The following is a 16,039-nucleotide window of genomic DNA, read 5'->3' on the forward strand; positions in this document are numbered from 1 at the left end:
AAGCTTGACACACACTCTCACACACTCGCTAAACTGCCACACAGATTTCACAATTGCCTGCTGTGGCAAACAACCCAATTTCGGCTAACATTCAAAGTTCACTTTTACTCATGGTGCTTTGTGTGGGCGTGAGTGTTTTTTGGCATCTACAAAGGCATGACCTTGTTCTCTGGCACACAGCAGGCCGTGTTCACGAGTCAGGTAGTAACTGCTTTGTGTGTGTGTGTGTGTGTGTGTGTGTGTGAGTGAGAGAGAAAGCGTTTACATTGAACCACTGCCGCGTGTATGACCTGAGTAGTTTTACCATTAACCTTCCTGTCTATATTTAGGCTGTGCCATGACGTGCTGTGCTGCGCCACTCTTGAACAAAAAATGACGGGGGAAAGAGAAAGCTGAGGATAGAAGGAGAGATAAAGGCAGAAGTAGAGTTGAGCAGAGAGTGACAGGAGATTAAAAAGAGAACAGCGGACAGGAGAAAACAGGAGCAGGGAAACGGGGATATATGTAGAGCAAGCAGGGCAGATGAGATCAGAAGATGGATCGTAATGCTGCTTTACATTAGTTCTTGTCCTCTATAACCACAGCGACTGCTGAGGGACAATGAAGATGCATTCTTTCCCACAGCGAGCTCACAGCCCCATCTGGCTATGTGTATCTACGTTTCTGGGTTTGTGTACTGTATTATGCATTTGTGTAAAAATGGCCTACTGTGCTGCCCGTTTTTGTAGGAAAGTGTCTCTTCGGATAGTCGCCAGATGCGTGTGCGATACAACACATAATGTCATTTGGCACAAAAAAGGCTTCTTTTTTTTGTCATTGGCTGCTGAAGTCATCACGTATTTTTGAACCAACAAATTGAAATACAAGCTGCATGTTTTCTTCATCCTAATGTCAATGATTTATCTACTTTACAATTAGAATTAATTCAAGTATTAGGAATAACAAAGTCTACATTCTGTCCCTTTAAACCTTATTCATAGCCGGGAGAATTTTTACACCTTTGTAGCAGGAAAAGCGATAATTGTTACAAAGGATGACCATAGAAGAAAGTTAAAGATTAAAAGATTTGCACATCCTTGTGGTGTAAGAGTATATTTCATTTTTTTTATCAAGGTTCAGTATGTAATAAAATCAAAGGTCAATGTAAGTATATTTTATGTCTCATTTAAAAGTGTCTTTCTATAAGTATCTAATCACTTTACGAAAATAACTTTTATGTTTTTATTCTCTTAGACTGAGCCATTTATATCTAGTTGTCATGGGTCCACAAATAGCAGCTGCCATCATTTTTTATTTTTATTATAACTTATTGTGTTTTACACAATTGTGTGTGTGAAGAGAACAGAGAACTCTCTGAGCTTTTGAACCTGCAATACCAACTTTGTTTGACAGGTGCTAGAGGACCGTTTGGATTAAGTAAGGCCTTAAAAGGCACAAAGAAGTAAACAGGACACATGTACACAATTTTAAAGTAGGTAACTTTTAGTGCAGTAATCACAGCATCTGATGAAAAACATAAAAACATGTTTATGTTTGGAAGAATTTTGGTCATTGACAGCCACCATCCATTCACCACTGTGCTTGGCATTTCAAGTCATTTCTATTCTCTTCTTTACCGCTAAATGTCAGTAATTCTTATACACTGTACCTTTTAAGTTTGAGAATAAAGATGTTAGTTGTAAAACAATTATTTATAAATTACCAGAAAGAAAAGGTGTGGAAAACAACGGAATTCAGACTGACTGGCCCCTCGTACCCCCGTACACCCACTACTCATAAACTTAACAAGCCATGAGTCCTATTTTTACCATGTGATTTTAGTTCCTTAATGTACAGTATGTGTTCAGAATAACTGTGACTACATGCTCGTGTGATACGTTTATTTAAACTTAAATCTCCTGATTAGGAGTTTAATTGAATAGCAACGGGACCTTTTTCTTAGTTTTTACAGAATTTTGTCTTTAATCTGAAAGGCTTCTTCATTTTGACGTAACTCGTCCTTTGTTGAGGCCTAACTGGGCTTTTGTCAAGTTAGCAGAGAAATCGGGGGGTAAAAACAAATGTCTTCAAATATCAACATTTGAAGTCCACTTCAAGCAACTAAGGTCATGCTCATCTGATATGTATGTTTTATTAATTGTAAGAAAATCAAAGTTCTCCTGACCTGTGCAGCTGAATGCAAAATCATTGCTGTTGCCATTCTGTAAAGACTTTGTTGTCCTTCTGCCCATCTATTTCAGAATGTCAGCTGATGAAGACAGAAAGGCCAAAGCCAAACACCTTCATTATACGCTGCCTCCAGTGGACCACTGTCATCGAGAGAACCTTCCATGTGGACTCACCTGATGAAAGGTAAGTCCCTTTAAAGGTTGAGTATGCAACATTTTAGTAGGAAAAATGGCAGATTAATGAGCGATTAGAGCCAACTGAAAACTTCCCCTAATATAAGCATTGTTAGTTTTAATGTGGGATTGCACAATATACTGAAAATGTATCACAATATTACCATGTACAACATCAAAATCAAAAAGAAATTTAGATTTGAAACTGTGGTCGTGTATAAGATGCTAATATGTTTCAGAATGGTCAAATAATTGGCATCAAGCAAAGAAAACATTCAAGGATATTGCTGAAACTACTAAAACTGCATTAAGACCTGTACAACACATGATTAAAAATTGGAGGGATAGTAGAAAACCCTTATCTTCAAGGAAGAAATGTGGTTGGAAAATAACCTAGAATGGTCCTGGTTGTCAGTCAAATGGTAAATCAAATGGTAAAAGAATAGCAGTAAAATTCACAGCTATGTTTAATAATGTAACGTAACACTCACAATGTGAAGGGAACTTAAGAGATGGGATTAAACAGCTGTGTTGCCCCTAGAAAATCACTTATCAGTGAGGATATATGGGAAAAAGGCTTCAGCTTGCTAGGGAGCATAAAGATTGGGTCTGGAGCACTGGAAGAAAGTCATGTGGTCTAATGAAACCAGATGTACCCTGCTCCAGAGTGATGGGCACATCAGGGTAAGAAGAGAGGCAGATGAAGTGATTCAGCCATCATAACTAGTGTCTACTGTACAACCTTGTGTGGGAGGTCTATGATCAGGGGCTGCTGCACTTGGTCAGGTCTAGGTTCAGCAACATTATGTGTCCAAAGAATGAGTTCAGCCGACTACCTGAATAGACTGCAGAACCAGATTATTTCAAAAGTGGATTTTTATTCTCCATTGATGGCTTGGGCATGTTTCAAAATGACAATGCCAGGATTCATTGGGTTCAGATTATGAAAGAGTGGTTCAGGGACCATGGCACGGTCACAGATCAAGGTACCGGGAAATGAGGAGGTGGGACCCAAATGCTAAAACCTGGGGGCAGATGAGGGTGGTGAAGATTTAATTTAACAAAAAACATGACTGGTGACTAACAAACACATGCACAATGAGCTGGCAACGAATAAAGAAAAACCTGGAGCATATATACAGAGGGACTGATTACAAAAAAGAAGCAGGTGTGACAATTAACGACTGGATAGAGGGAAAAGGAAGTAAAGCAAACAATATACAAGGGGAAAAAGCTCTACAAAATAAAACAGGAAACAAGACAGAACTAGAAAAGACTATAAAACTAAATAGACAGCAACAGAACCAAAAAAAAACAAAAAACAGATCATGAAAGTACCCAAAGAAAATAATGAAGGCCCACAAAAGCCAGGTCAGTTGAGGGGACCAGAGGAGGGAAAACCCCACAGATTATAAGAGAGACATCCTTTTTTACACATGGATTGGCCACCATAGAGTCCAGACCTTAACCCTATTTAGAATTTTTAGGATGTGCTGGAAAAGACTTTGCACAACGGGCCCGATTCGACACAACAAGGTTTTGGCAAAAAATTAATTAAACTCTGGACAGAAATAAATGTTGTGACATTGCAGAAGCTTGGAACGATGCCTTGGTGACCGTGTGCCGTAATCAAAGCGAAAGCTAGCCCGACAAAATATTAGTGTGTGACTTATCACAATATTCAATAATATTTAATATCAAGTAGCCCCATTTGATTTTAATGAAAACAGAGCAGCATGTTCATGGTATCATACAGTAAAACATAATTAGAAACATTTATTCAGCTCATAGGTCCTCTAAATGCTTGACACTGGGATTTGAGAACTTTGATCCACTAAACACCATCTAATTAGGGTGTTTCAGCAAATAACAGGCAGACAAAGTTACACATAGTTCCTGCATAACTTTTCTCTTTGAGCAAAGGTTTGTATGAGAACTTCTTGTTTTTTCTTTTTCTTTTGTTTATTTTTGTTTTAATCTACTGAATGAAATGTTTGAAAAGTCAGTAATTTGTTAGAAAACTTTATAAAAAGGCTTTGAATTTTAAATCAGACATGCTGTTCAATTACAAAAATGTTACACAAGCAGCAAAAATAACTAAAGATGATGTATTATTCAAGAAAAAAAGAGGGAAAAATTCTAATGTTTTCAGTGACAGTGGCGTGGGATTAAATCTACATCAAATATTATCCATAGAAAAGGTTTAAAAGTAGAATCAAGAGCAGAGACGTTTATATGAAAGGAAGTACTGGAGAGAGTTTATGGGTTTTTTTGGTCTCTGTGAGAGAGACGGAGTGGAAAGGAGACCTTTCAAGTAACGTTGGCATAAATTCTCCAGCTGCTCAGCTCCTTTCTGAGGAGCTGAGGTGTTTATCTCCAGAAAATGAACAGCTTTGCCCAGAAGACCACAGATGCTTCTGTGCATCCTTTGAGGTTGTGTGAATGTTTTTATGTGTGTGTGTGTGGGTTGCAGCTGTCTGTCCAACTTTGTTTTATATAGTGCTTTTGTAATAGTTTTACCTCAAGATAATCAAATAAAACTTAAGGTCAATTAGTTTGTAAAATATGAACAATATGCAAGTCTGGCAGTGGGTGACTGAGCTCCAGATGTGTTTCAGTTTTCTTAAAGTGTGTGTGTGTGTGTAGTGTGCATTTGTGCATATTTGAAGCTTGAGAAGTGTTGGATAAAAGTGCGTGTGCCACAACTGGATGTGTGTACTTCTGTATCATACTGTATCTGTTGTACTGTACCAGAGCTGGCAGGGCTCCAGCTACCACAGCTCCAGCCGTGTGCAGAGAGGGTGGCACGTGTTGGCATGGTGCCCGACTGTAGGCAGGCCCATTATCTCTCATTAGCAAAAGGAAAAAAAGGAGGGGAAAAAAACTCATTATGCAGAAAACACTAACTGAGAAAGAGCATTTATCTGCTGCCTGACCTTGAGAGAGTTCCCATTGCTTTTCAAGTAGCTGCACACACACAGACACATCACTGGTGCCACAGATGAAATGTTCCACAGTTGTAGATGGAGTGTAACTTGAGTTTGCCCTTGTTTTGGAATGTGTAGGGTATGCTTGGAAGTCTTTAAGAACAAGAAGAAAAGGATTCAGATCTTAAAAACACACTGCTCTGTTTAAGTTCAGATGAATGCTTCTCCTCTCTCTCCAGGAAACATATGGGCAACTAACACAAAACAAAAGACACAGAGGTGATTGCTTTTGAGTCATACAAGTTTGATCATGACAATCTCTTCGAGGCGTACCCCGGGTAAATCTGTTTTGTCTGTTTTGAGGGTGAATCCTGATTTGCTTCTGCAGATCTCTGAGCATTTCCTAATATTTAAATGTCAGTGTTGGTTTACTCACTTCTGATTTGGTTGTGTTTTGTGCAAACACGTAACGTCTGCATGGAGAACAGGATTAATAGTGAGGGAGGAGAACAGGAAAAAGCTTTAAAAAAAATCTAAAACCAGTTCAGGTGTGAGGGAAAAAATTATGTTCAAAATAAGAAATTTTAGCTTAAAAGCCAAAAATCCTAACTTTTGTAAGATTTTTTCCTCCCTTCCTTCCCCTTTGAACAGAAGGAAGCTTGACCCTGAGTACGAACCATTGTATTCATCATTGTTAAATACAGTTGATGTGTCTAAACATACTGATGCATGACTGGCCTTCTGCTACAGATGATCACACTTAAACTCTCTCCCAACAGATGTTGAACAACACTGCTAATGGAAAGTCAATGGGGAGGAACAGTGTTAGCAAACAATAATGCATTGTTCCCTCTAATGCACTGGTGTGTGTTTGAGCACACTCTGTCACCCCCTCACATGCTCACAAACATTTCCACAGACTGGTGTGCATTAGTTCTGCTCTATGGTCATTTGTCATTTGTGTGATTATCTAGTTGACCGTGTTTCCTCTCTGCTGAGCAAATAAGTGTTTATGTTAATTGAAAACACTTTAGCGCACCAGCCACCATATTTGAGAAAAGGAGGTAGATTTTATTGCCACACAAAATGGTTTCCATCACTCTTTGCGATATGTATAAATGTATAGAAATGCCAAAGAGAGAGGAGTTACAGCTCAATATTATGATGGTGAGACTGCATCTGCTTTTAGTCTGATCAGGGGCTGAAAATGGCTGTAGCTTACCTTGTCCTGCTCTGAATCCAGGGATGAGTGGACAGAGGCCATCCAGATGGTGGCTGACAAGCTGCAGAGACAAGAGGAAGAAAGGATCCAGTGCAGCCCCACCTCCAACATCGACAACATGGTAGAGGAGGAGATGGATATCTCTACCACACACCACAAACGCAAGGTAATGCACACATACAGATATGCACCCACTCGTTCTCAGAGCTTTTGCATTGAAAATATGTATTAAAATATTCCTGCTCTACCAGTTTTGCTCATTATAGTTCAATAAAACTAATAGTTTATAGAAAAATGCCAGTCAATGAAAACGTCACACATGGACTTCAATAAGTTTCCCAAATCACAATCTAGCAAGTACAAAGTGTCCTATGAAATATTTTTGTAAAGAAAAATGGTTTACAGAAGTAAAATGCTGCATAGACATATACATAATCTAAACAACCAAAAAATATTATTAGCAACCTCTTCCAACTGAACTGTTCATAATACTCCTATGTGACCAATGTTATGACTCGATAATAAACCTGTTTTCTGTTCTGTTGAATAAAGAGACACCTGTTAGAGTAACATTAATCTCACTTTTAAAATACCTGGCCAGCTGCTTTCAGTAAATTTAGGGGGTCTTTTTCTTTCTCTTGTTTTCCAATTTTAAATGATTTTTAAGCTTTAGAAAGTTATTCTTTTTTTCCCCTCAAAACTTACAGATTTTGTAATGTTGCATCTGTTCAGATTGCAGCATAAGTGACATGGCTTTTATGTGTTTCCCTCCAACAGACCATGAGTGACTTTGACTACCTGAAGCTGCTCGGGAAGGGAACCTTTGGTAAAGTGATTCTTGTCCGGGAAAAGGCCAGTGGGAAATACTACGCAATGAAAATCCTTAAAAAAGAAGTCATAATAGCCAAGGTTGGCATTGTGTCACACATCTGTTGATCGATTTTTAAGCATTTTAAAAGAACTGCATTAAAATACATAGCTCTTATTTATGTATTTATCTTAGTTTTGAGTACCATGCCAAATATAATTTAGTTATAAAAGAAATTGTTTTTCTCACATCTTAACAGGATGAAGTTGCACACACGCTAACAGAGAGCAGAGTACTGAAAAACACCAGACACCCTTTTCTCACTGTAAGTACCTCAAATGAAAAAAATCAACTGGTTTAAAGTCATACGTACATATGGAAAACACCCTGACATCTGTAAGATTACGCATCACATGCACACACACACTGACAGGATATTGATCATCTACATATGTACGCCTCACGAGGCTAATTATGAGCTATACTGTAAATTGTTGTAGTTTCATGGCCGCATCTGTTGGCTTTGATGTACTCGTACGCACATCAGCAGCTTCATATTGCTATCGCATTGCCTCGTAACATACACACACACGTGCCTGTTCACACACATTCTGTCAAGGGAGCAATTACAGTTCATATCTGAGTTTACCCCCGTCACACCTGCAGGCATAAAGAGACTTCGACCAACTGTTCTTTTGATGAGGAGCTTTTTTCCTCAAAAGAATCAAACACGCAGCTAGTTGACACACATACATGTCCTTACTTTGAACAAGCAAATGCAGACATAAACAGTCTGAAGCTCAGAATTATCATGTTTTGTTGCGCCTGCAGTTGTAGCTAAAATGGGACCAGACTGGCTAACAAAATTGTTCACTCACTTCACTGTTTACCATTAAAAGAGGATTTTTTTTATTCAAAGAATCTACCCAAGGTTATTCTGTGGAGTTATACTCCTGTGCAACAGGCTAATTCTTTATTGTTACTGGAACGCCAGTAAAATCTGTGATGCCAGGAAAAGTAACGCGATGCTCTGTTTTGTAAGTTGCACTGTGGAATAAGTGAAGTTTAAAGATTTAAATCTTAGATGTTAGATGTATGTTAGATAATAAGGGGAACAGAGTTGTGATTGGGACATGCATATTACAATACTAGATCCAGTCATATAATTTCTATGTGTTTGGTTCTCGTTTCAGTCTCTGAAGTATTCATTCCAGACTAAAGACCGTCTATGTTTTGTCATGGAGTATGTGAATGGAGGGGAGGTAAGATGTACATATACTATGATGATGGTTGTTCTGAGTGTGGTTACTGTTTTAAACAGCCAGTTAAACCACAGCTCCCCCACACTAACTGACAGCAATTAAAGCTCCAATTTCAGTCATCAGACACCATGCTGAGTTGAAACTTGTTAGTTTTTATATATGATATATTCAAAATACTGCGATCTGTCCAGGGTTTACCCTGCCTCTTTCCTGCAAATTGCTGGGATAGGCTTCCGCTTTTCTATGACCCTTGGTCGGAATAAGCGGTATAGAAAATGAATTAATAAATATTTGAAACACTCACTTTCCCAATGAGAATTTAACCAAAGCTGATATTATCATTTTTATTATTTCAGATCTACACAGAACTGTTAACCAGTATGTTGTAGTTGGTGCAGTCAGAGTCTGCATCAGCAATGCTGCAAGAGAGTGTGTAAACACTCAAGAAGTGGCTAAAGTTTGACTATTGGATTGCTTTCTAACAGTTCATTTGCCAACCAACTGGCCTCTCTCTTGCCTTCTAATCTCTCTTTTCTGTTCCATCTCTCTCCTGCTCGTGTCTATTTATGAACTCACCTATGGGGCAGATACAGCCAGGATGACAGTCAGAGACGAAATGAGTTTGGATTCCCCCACTTTTCCATTTCTCAGTTTTTTAATCGGCCCGTTTTTTTGCAATCTTGGTTCATTCCCTCAATGTAACTGTCACCTGCTCCCCTCCCAGTTAGTTAGGCAGCTCAGCCAGTGCCAGGCCTTAGCAAACACACACAAAATGCTAGAACACCCAACCCCACACACATACCTGGACAAACACACACAGCAAATTTTTACCTCAATGGACAAGTTGTGACCACACATGACACAGAAACACACACACAAAACCCATTTCAAACCTGCCACAGTCACAGCTGCCAGTACACTGATGAAGGCCCACCTGTCGTGTTACCTCTCACACGTATACACACACACACGGACACTATTTGAGCAAGGTGGTCTGTGAGCATCACTCCAGTGGCCATATGCAAACCTCCCTGAACAATTAATGGGGAGATGTGTGCCCCTTGGCCTCGTGGGTAATTTGTAGGACTTGACTGGTGCAGCTCAGCAGGCTGCTGTCATTTCGGTGCCACACATGTTTGCTGTGCAACAGTGACAAGTTGACAACTGACAGTGAGGGAGGAAGGAAATGTGCGGCGAGAGATTATAAAGCAAGACAGGGGAGACACGGGAGGTTAAGCCACCTGGGGTACAAAAACGACTTGTGCGCTCTTGAAAATGAACATCTTGCCAAAAACATCTTTGGGTGGGGGTGACAGCTATGGTAAATGAAGATGTAAGCTCGGGGGGCAAGGCCAGTTAGGCCACTAATGAGGCTCGTGCCTTACGCAGTTGGGCGATGAGGGCAGCGGTGGTGGTTCTGGCTGCAGCGGCGGTCGGCCTGTCTTTAACTAGACTGGTTTATTGATTAAACTTCTTGATTTGGGCACCCGTCACCAAGCTCATTGCCATTGCTGTGCCAACACAGCCCAGAGGGTACGTGGAACGTGGAAGAAGTACGTGTGGTGAAGAGGGCTGCTAGATGAGGCGCCAGCTGTTGGGGTCCCTCCACCTGCCTCTTTGGAGATAATGTCCCCCTTCATGCAACCCATCCCCCCCTCCCCCCTTGCTATCTATCATCTCAATATGGTGCGGGCAGCCAGTTTGTGTTGTGCTAATTTCCTCCAATAAATCAGTAATTATTGCTGTGCCGTCCCTGCTGTCCCCCCTCTCTTTTCCTCCCCATGCCTGCTTTTCTCACTCTCCCTCTCACCCTCTTTTCCTCCCTTATTTTTCCTGCAGCTGTTTTTCCATTTGTCCAGAGAGCGAGTGTTCTCAGAGGAGCGCACACGTTTCTACGGGGCAGAGATTGTTTCGGCTCTCAACTACCTGCATTCAGCCAAGATTGTGTACCGGGACCTCAAGGTAAACAGAAACATGGTGTGGGAAGTCAAGGCTAGGGGACATGGGTGAGAAAGAGATCAGATATCTGAGAGAAAAACTTTGCTTTTGGCCCCAAACACCACCTTTTTTTTTCTTTTTCTTTTTTTTTTTTCTTACCCTGATTAAAACAAATGGCGCAGGATTTGTAGTAATTAAAAAGAGGGACAGGGACAAGCTCAAACAGACATGAAGTGGTAAAGAATTGCAGGAGGTGGGAGCAGGCTGGGAGGGAGGTGCTGATGCCACAGAGGTAGAGAGGTAGATGGCTCTGTCTGAGTGCCTGCCTGGCAGCCTTGGCCCCAGCTCCGCTCACAGCAGCCAAGAAAACAGAAGAAAAAGCAGACAGTGCGAAAAACACTTGAGCCATTAAAATTAAAAGGTTGAGTGGCTCTGCTACATGCCTGAAGTCTATTTGCCTCCTTTGCTTAGAGTTTGTGTATCTGAGTGTGTGTACTGCCTATTTGTGTGTAGCATATCAATGGTTGTGTTTATCTGTCTCTGTTCTATTCTTCAAAGAGGAGAAACCTTAACTCCATCTTCTTCCAAATTGATTGATCGGATAACAAAGCACTTTCTATATTGTAATTGATTTTTAGGAGTAATACATGATGGAAATGATGCATTTTTCTTTTCCTTCCAGCTGGAAAATCTCATGCTTGACAAAGATGGCCATATCAAGATCACAGATTTTGGACTCTGCAAGGAGGGAATTACTGACGCTGCTACCATGAAGACCTTTTGTGGAACTCCAGAGTACCTCGCACCTGAGGTGATACTTTTGTTTTCTTTTTTTTATTGCTTTCTGTGACCTCTCCTACTATGAACCTCTTCATATTCACTTTTTTCCTGTTTTTTATCTTTAGAGGTTGCCTTCTGAATTTTCACACCTTTGAACTTGATCAATTTATCTTTCCCTTTTCACTTTTTTATAAACTATAGCCTTATAGCATTTTCTACTACTAAACATCCTATTTTTATTACATAAATTAAAAATCTATAATCTCAAAATCTATACTTATGTTAAAGCAGCACTGTTCTGCAAATATTTTGCTCTCTGGCTCCCCCTACAGTTGTGGAATGAAACACCACTCTCAATAATTAATCTGAGCCCTGCCCATGGACATCCATACACCTAACTTCATCATCACATTGAAGAGGCCAGCAAAGATACAAATAGAAACCACTAAATATGTCAAGTGTCAAGGCAGCGTAGTGATGCATCATGATAAGGTTATACTTTATGTTTCTATCTCTAATAGATAACAGAAATGAACGTACTGATTTTGTAATTAAGTTTGTTTTTTTCCGTTAGCCGTGCTACAGTAAGTGTCTGAAGTATATGAATTTGTTACAGTTCTGCATTTGAGTAGAAATGTTATGCCAAAAATTGTGGGGTATTAGAGTTTTACTAAGTGTTAATACTGCTTCAGCCTCCTCCTTTTTACACCATACGACGAGCAGAGAAAGTAATTATTATTAATTATTTGATAATATAATTATTTAGCAGTTCAGTAGCAACATGTTGACAGCATCCATCCTCCATCCTACTTCTCCTCTCAACTGTCTCCTATGAGTAAAAGACTTTTGTCCAGCCTTTTGCTTGTATACTTATTTTTCCTCACATCTAGTTGCTGGTGTGCGACACAGTATTTTAAAGACAGACTTCTCACTTCTCAGCTCTCAGGGGCTCCAGGGCGATTTCAGCCACAGATGTATGCATCAATCAAGTCAGAAGCTCATATTTTTCAGGTTCACAGTCCTCTAGTGTCCAGTGTGGCTAATTTGTGATGAGTTTAATGATACTCTTCAAAGGACATTGTCCACTTTTATAAATTGCTTTAATCAGTCTATAAATGACATAAATGTCAGGAAGTGAGTTTCATGCTGTATAAATGGAGCAGATTGACTGAGGCCTTGTAGTACATGAAAGCATCTGTGGCATCCACAGGCAACCTATCCATTAGGCAGTGTTTTTGCACCACTCAGGGTTCCACCAGGATGGCCTCTGTAAAATGTGGGACTCATGCCGCCTGCTGCACAGTGCCTGTTTATCTAACAACAGCCCTGGCTGATTCATTTTAACTACCAGGATTATTACTGATCTTTGATAAATGCCTGTACGCTGGGTGACGGCCTGCAGGAGTCACACATACAGAAAACACATACTCAGGACCCTTAACTCACAAACTGATGATCTCTCTCTCTCACATAACGCAGCGTTTTCTGTTTGAATAGTGAGTTTTATTCATGTATATTTTCTTCACAGCCAAACAACTTCCATAATATCAGGGTGAACAGCAAATATGCAGCTTGTGAGCGTGAATGAGGGTGTTGGTTGAATTGAAAAAAGGGCATAGCACAGAATACACACACACACAGACACACACTCAGCTTCATTCTTGAAATCATTTATTGCAGCCATCCACTGTCCAGTTACCAGCGCTGTCTTACTCGGAGGCCAGCAGATCAACTGGCGAAAGCGATGCAAGACTGTAGGTGGTGAAGACAGAACGATGGAGATGTGGAGATGAAAGCATGGAGGGGGGCAGAGTGTATCCCACTCAAAAAAGTATGGAGGACAATTTGGCGCAGCATTTTGCGTTTATTTTTATTTTTTTATTTTATTTTTTATTTTTCCTTTTCCTCTTTTTTTGAAGAGTCTTTTCCTTTGCGTGCCAAAAGCTGATTGGAGGCTGTTGGTTATTTTTCACAGGATGTGCGTCTGCCTGAATTTATGTGTGTGAGCGTGCGCGCGTGTGTGTGTGTGTGTGTGTGTGTGTGTGTGTGATTGCAGAAGAAAGTGCGGGCTAAAGCGAGGCAGATGGCGGCAGATGGGCGAGGTTGGAGGAAGGTGCTTGGAAAAAACCTGGAAATCTACACCACCGCCACTCGCCCGCCCGCACGCTCTGCTTGCCCGCCCGCATGTAAAAATAACACAGTTTGCTTGGAGCCAAGTTACAGAGATGCAAAGTAGCTGGGATTAAAAAGGGAAAGGGGGGGCTTGAAGACAGAGGAACATGAGAAAGGAGAGGAAATATTTCAGGGTTACAGGAGCGAAATTCAGAGGCTTGTGTGTTTGCTATCAGTGAAGAGGGCAGATGAGATGTAAAGAGCGAGCGCCCGAAGGAACTGATGCAGACACAACAAAACAATGCAAAGCAAATCATTTTTCAGCTTGAGATGTGAAATACTAGATTGACGTGTTATCGTTTCTTTCAAAAAAAAAAAAAAAAAGATTAGTGTGAGATTAATGAACAGTAAACACAGGGTCAATGCAAAGAATGGAACAGGACCAGAGAAAACACATGGGGAGCGTTTTCTGCTTTTTGTTGCATTTATTTGGAACAAAAATAGTGTTAAAGGGGGTGAAATAGTTTGTTTTTTTTTCTTTCATTTATTTGATTATGTTTATTTTTATTTTTTTATTTATTTATTTGTATATGCCGGGCATTGACCTTTTTTACTGTAAAGGTTTCCCAAACAGCAGCACAGTCAGCTGTTAGTAAAATGATAACAGATTGTCAACATTAACCAATTTCCAAATGATGACACTTTGGAGATAGAAGGTCTCTGTTTGACACCAGCAATATGGGATTGTATGCTCACAATATATAAAGTGTGTATGTGTGATTGTGTTCCCTGCTGGTTTTCTGGGCTGGTACAGCCACGGGCTATGTGTGTCTGTCCCATCCCATGTAGTACTGTCCAGGCTGCCAAAGCCCTCGTCCTGCGAGCAGCAGCTAGCTGCCACATGGCCGCCCCAACAGGGACCAGGACAGGTCAAAACCTTCTCCCTCGCTGCTGCTTTTCTCCTCTCCTCTCCTGCCAGTGATCTAATTCATCTCTTACTGTTTTGTCCCATTTATTCGTCAGCTCTTTTTCTAAATTATACACACACAGCCACACATACTGTATACATACACACACACACTCCGATGCTTCCATGCCTGGGGCTGTGGGGCAGCATTCTGGCTCTGTGTGGATTAATCTGCTCCCTGCCTGCAACCGAGCTGCCACCACCTTCTTTAGTCCCAGGACACACACACACACACACACACACACACAAAAGCACATCCTCTTATACACACTGACATGCACATACATATACATGCCCAACTGGACAGCTTCATTTGTATACATTTCTGTACTTATTTATCCAAATTCTCACTCAATCAGCACTAAAAACGGCCTTTTAAGCTGCTCAGAATTTCATAAACTGCACGATGTGTTTGTGCTCTCCTCAAGCTGCAGGGACTGAAGCAACACCAAACATCTCCGAGTTTGCCTCACTCTCAAAACTTTATGAATTTGATGAGGATGGATAAATATTCCATCTGCCATGTGTGAGTGTGTCTGACAGTCTCCCAGCAGTCTAAGCCAGCGTTATCCCTCCAGCCGTACCAGTCAGTAGTATATCTGGAGCTGGCGGCACGCTTCATTCCCTTAGCTCTTCTCTGCAGCTGCCAACAGGGTGACCAGCTTAATTGTCATATAAACATATTCACACATAAAACTGCGCCCTCAGTTCTCTTATTTACCTCCACATATATGTTGCTGTGCACACATGTTTCGTGTCAAGTCGGTCACATTAAATCTGATTTTTAATCTAAATCTAAAACTAGAACTTACAAGACAAAAATACAAAAATAAAGGAAAAAGCCTTTTCAGTGCCTTCATTTGTGCCACCCCTTATCATACTGTGTAGACATAAAATTAGAGCAGCTTCCTCTCAGGCTTTTAAGATTTCAGTAAAGTCCAAATAACACTGAATATATACTAATGATAATCATTTATATTTACAAAGAACTTTTCATCAGAGTGCTGTACAACAAAAAGGAAAATGTAAAACACCAGAGTTTAACTTTCATTAAATCAGTTAAAACAAGATAAACTAGTTTTATTATCTTACTGTTTTAACCAAACGACTGAAAACTCATATGCAATGGTAAACAGGTGGGTTTTTAGCTTTGTTTCAAAAGCAACAGAACATGCCTGCTTAATGTCAATAGGCAGACATTTCCACAGCACCAGCGCACGAAAAGAAAAGGCCATCTCACCAGCTGTCTTTATATGGACTCTGGTGACAAACAAAAAACTAGAACCTTGGAAGCACAATGTATCTCCAGGTATATATAACTTTACCAGGTCAGAGAGGTATGATGGTGCAAGGCCATTAGCTACACCTTAAAGTCTGCTCTCACCTGACCAGGAAGCCACTGGAGTGAGGCCAGTAATATGCTTGAATTTACAGGCTCTGGTTAAAAGATGGCCTGCTGCATTTTGAACAGTTTGCAGACCCTGGATAACCCAGATGGAAGGATATTGCAGTAGTAATATCAAAGTTTAAAAAAAGCATGGGTTGAAATCTTGGTATGGTTTAATGATAAGGCAGGTCTGATCTTTGTAATAAAAAAAAAAAAAAAAAAAAAAAACTAAAAAAAAACCTGGCAACACTTTAATCTGCAGGTCAAAAGAAAGTGTCCTGTCAAAAACAGTCA

The 16,039-nt window shown here is 40.3% G+C and overlaps 1 protein-coding gene across 3 annotated transcripts in view; it reads left to right on the plus strand.

The window, feature by feature from the left end:
* Positions 1-16,039, plus strand: part of akt3a (v-akt murine thymoma viral oncogene homolog 3a) — a 56,361-nt gene that overhangs the window by 32,950 nt on the left and 7,372 nt on the right. For all 3 annotated transcript variants that reach the window (XM_042009821.1, XM_042009820.1, XM_042009822.1), the window contains 7 exons: positions 2,241-2,352; positions 6,513-6,657; positions 7,269-7,400; positions 7,559-7,624; positions 8,493-8,561; positions 10,401-10,523; positions 11,182-11,310. In XM_042009821.1, coding sequence (XP_041865755.1) covers positions 2,241-2,352; positions 6,513-6,657; positions 7,269-7,400; positions 7,559-7,624; positions 8,493-8,561; positions 10,401-10,523; positions 11,182-11,310 — 776 coding nt within the window. The remainder of the gene's footprint in view (positions 1-2,240; positions 2,353-6,512; positions 6,658-7,268; positions 7,401-7,558; positions 7,625-8,492; positions 8,562-10,400; positions 10,524-11,181; positions 11,311-16,039) is intronic.

This window comes from Melanotaenia boesemani, chromosome 16, assembly GCF_017639745.1.
Source record: "Melanotaenia boesemani isolate fMelBoe1 chromosome 16, fMelBoe1.pri, whole genome shotgun sequence".
Classification (NCBI taxonomy): Eukaryota; Metazoa; Chordata; class Actinopteri; order Atheriniformes; family Melanotaeniidae; genus Melanotaenia; species Melanotaenia boesemani.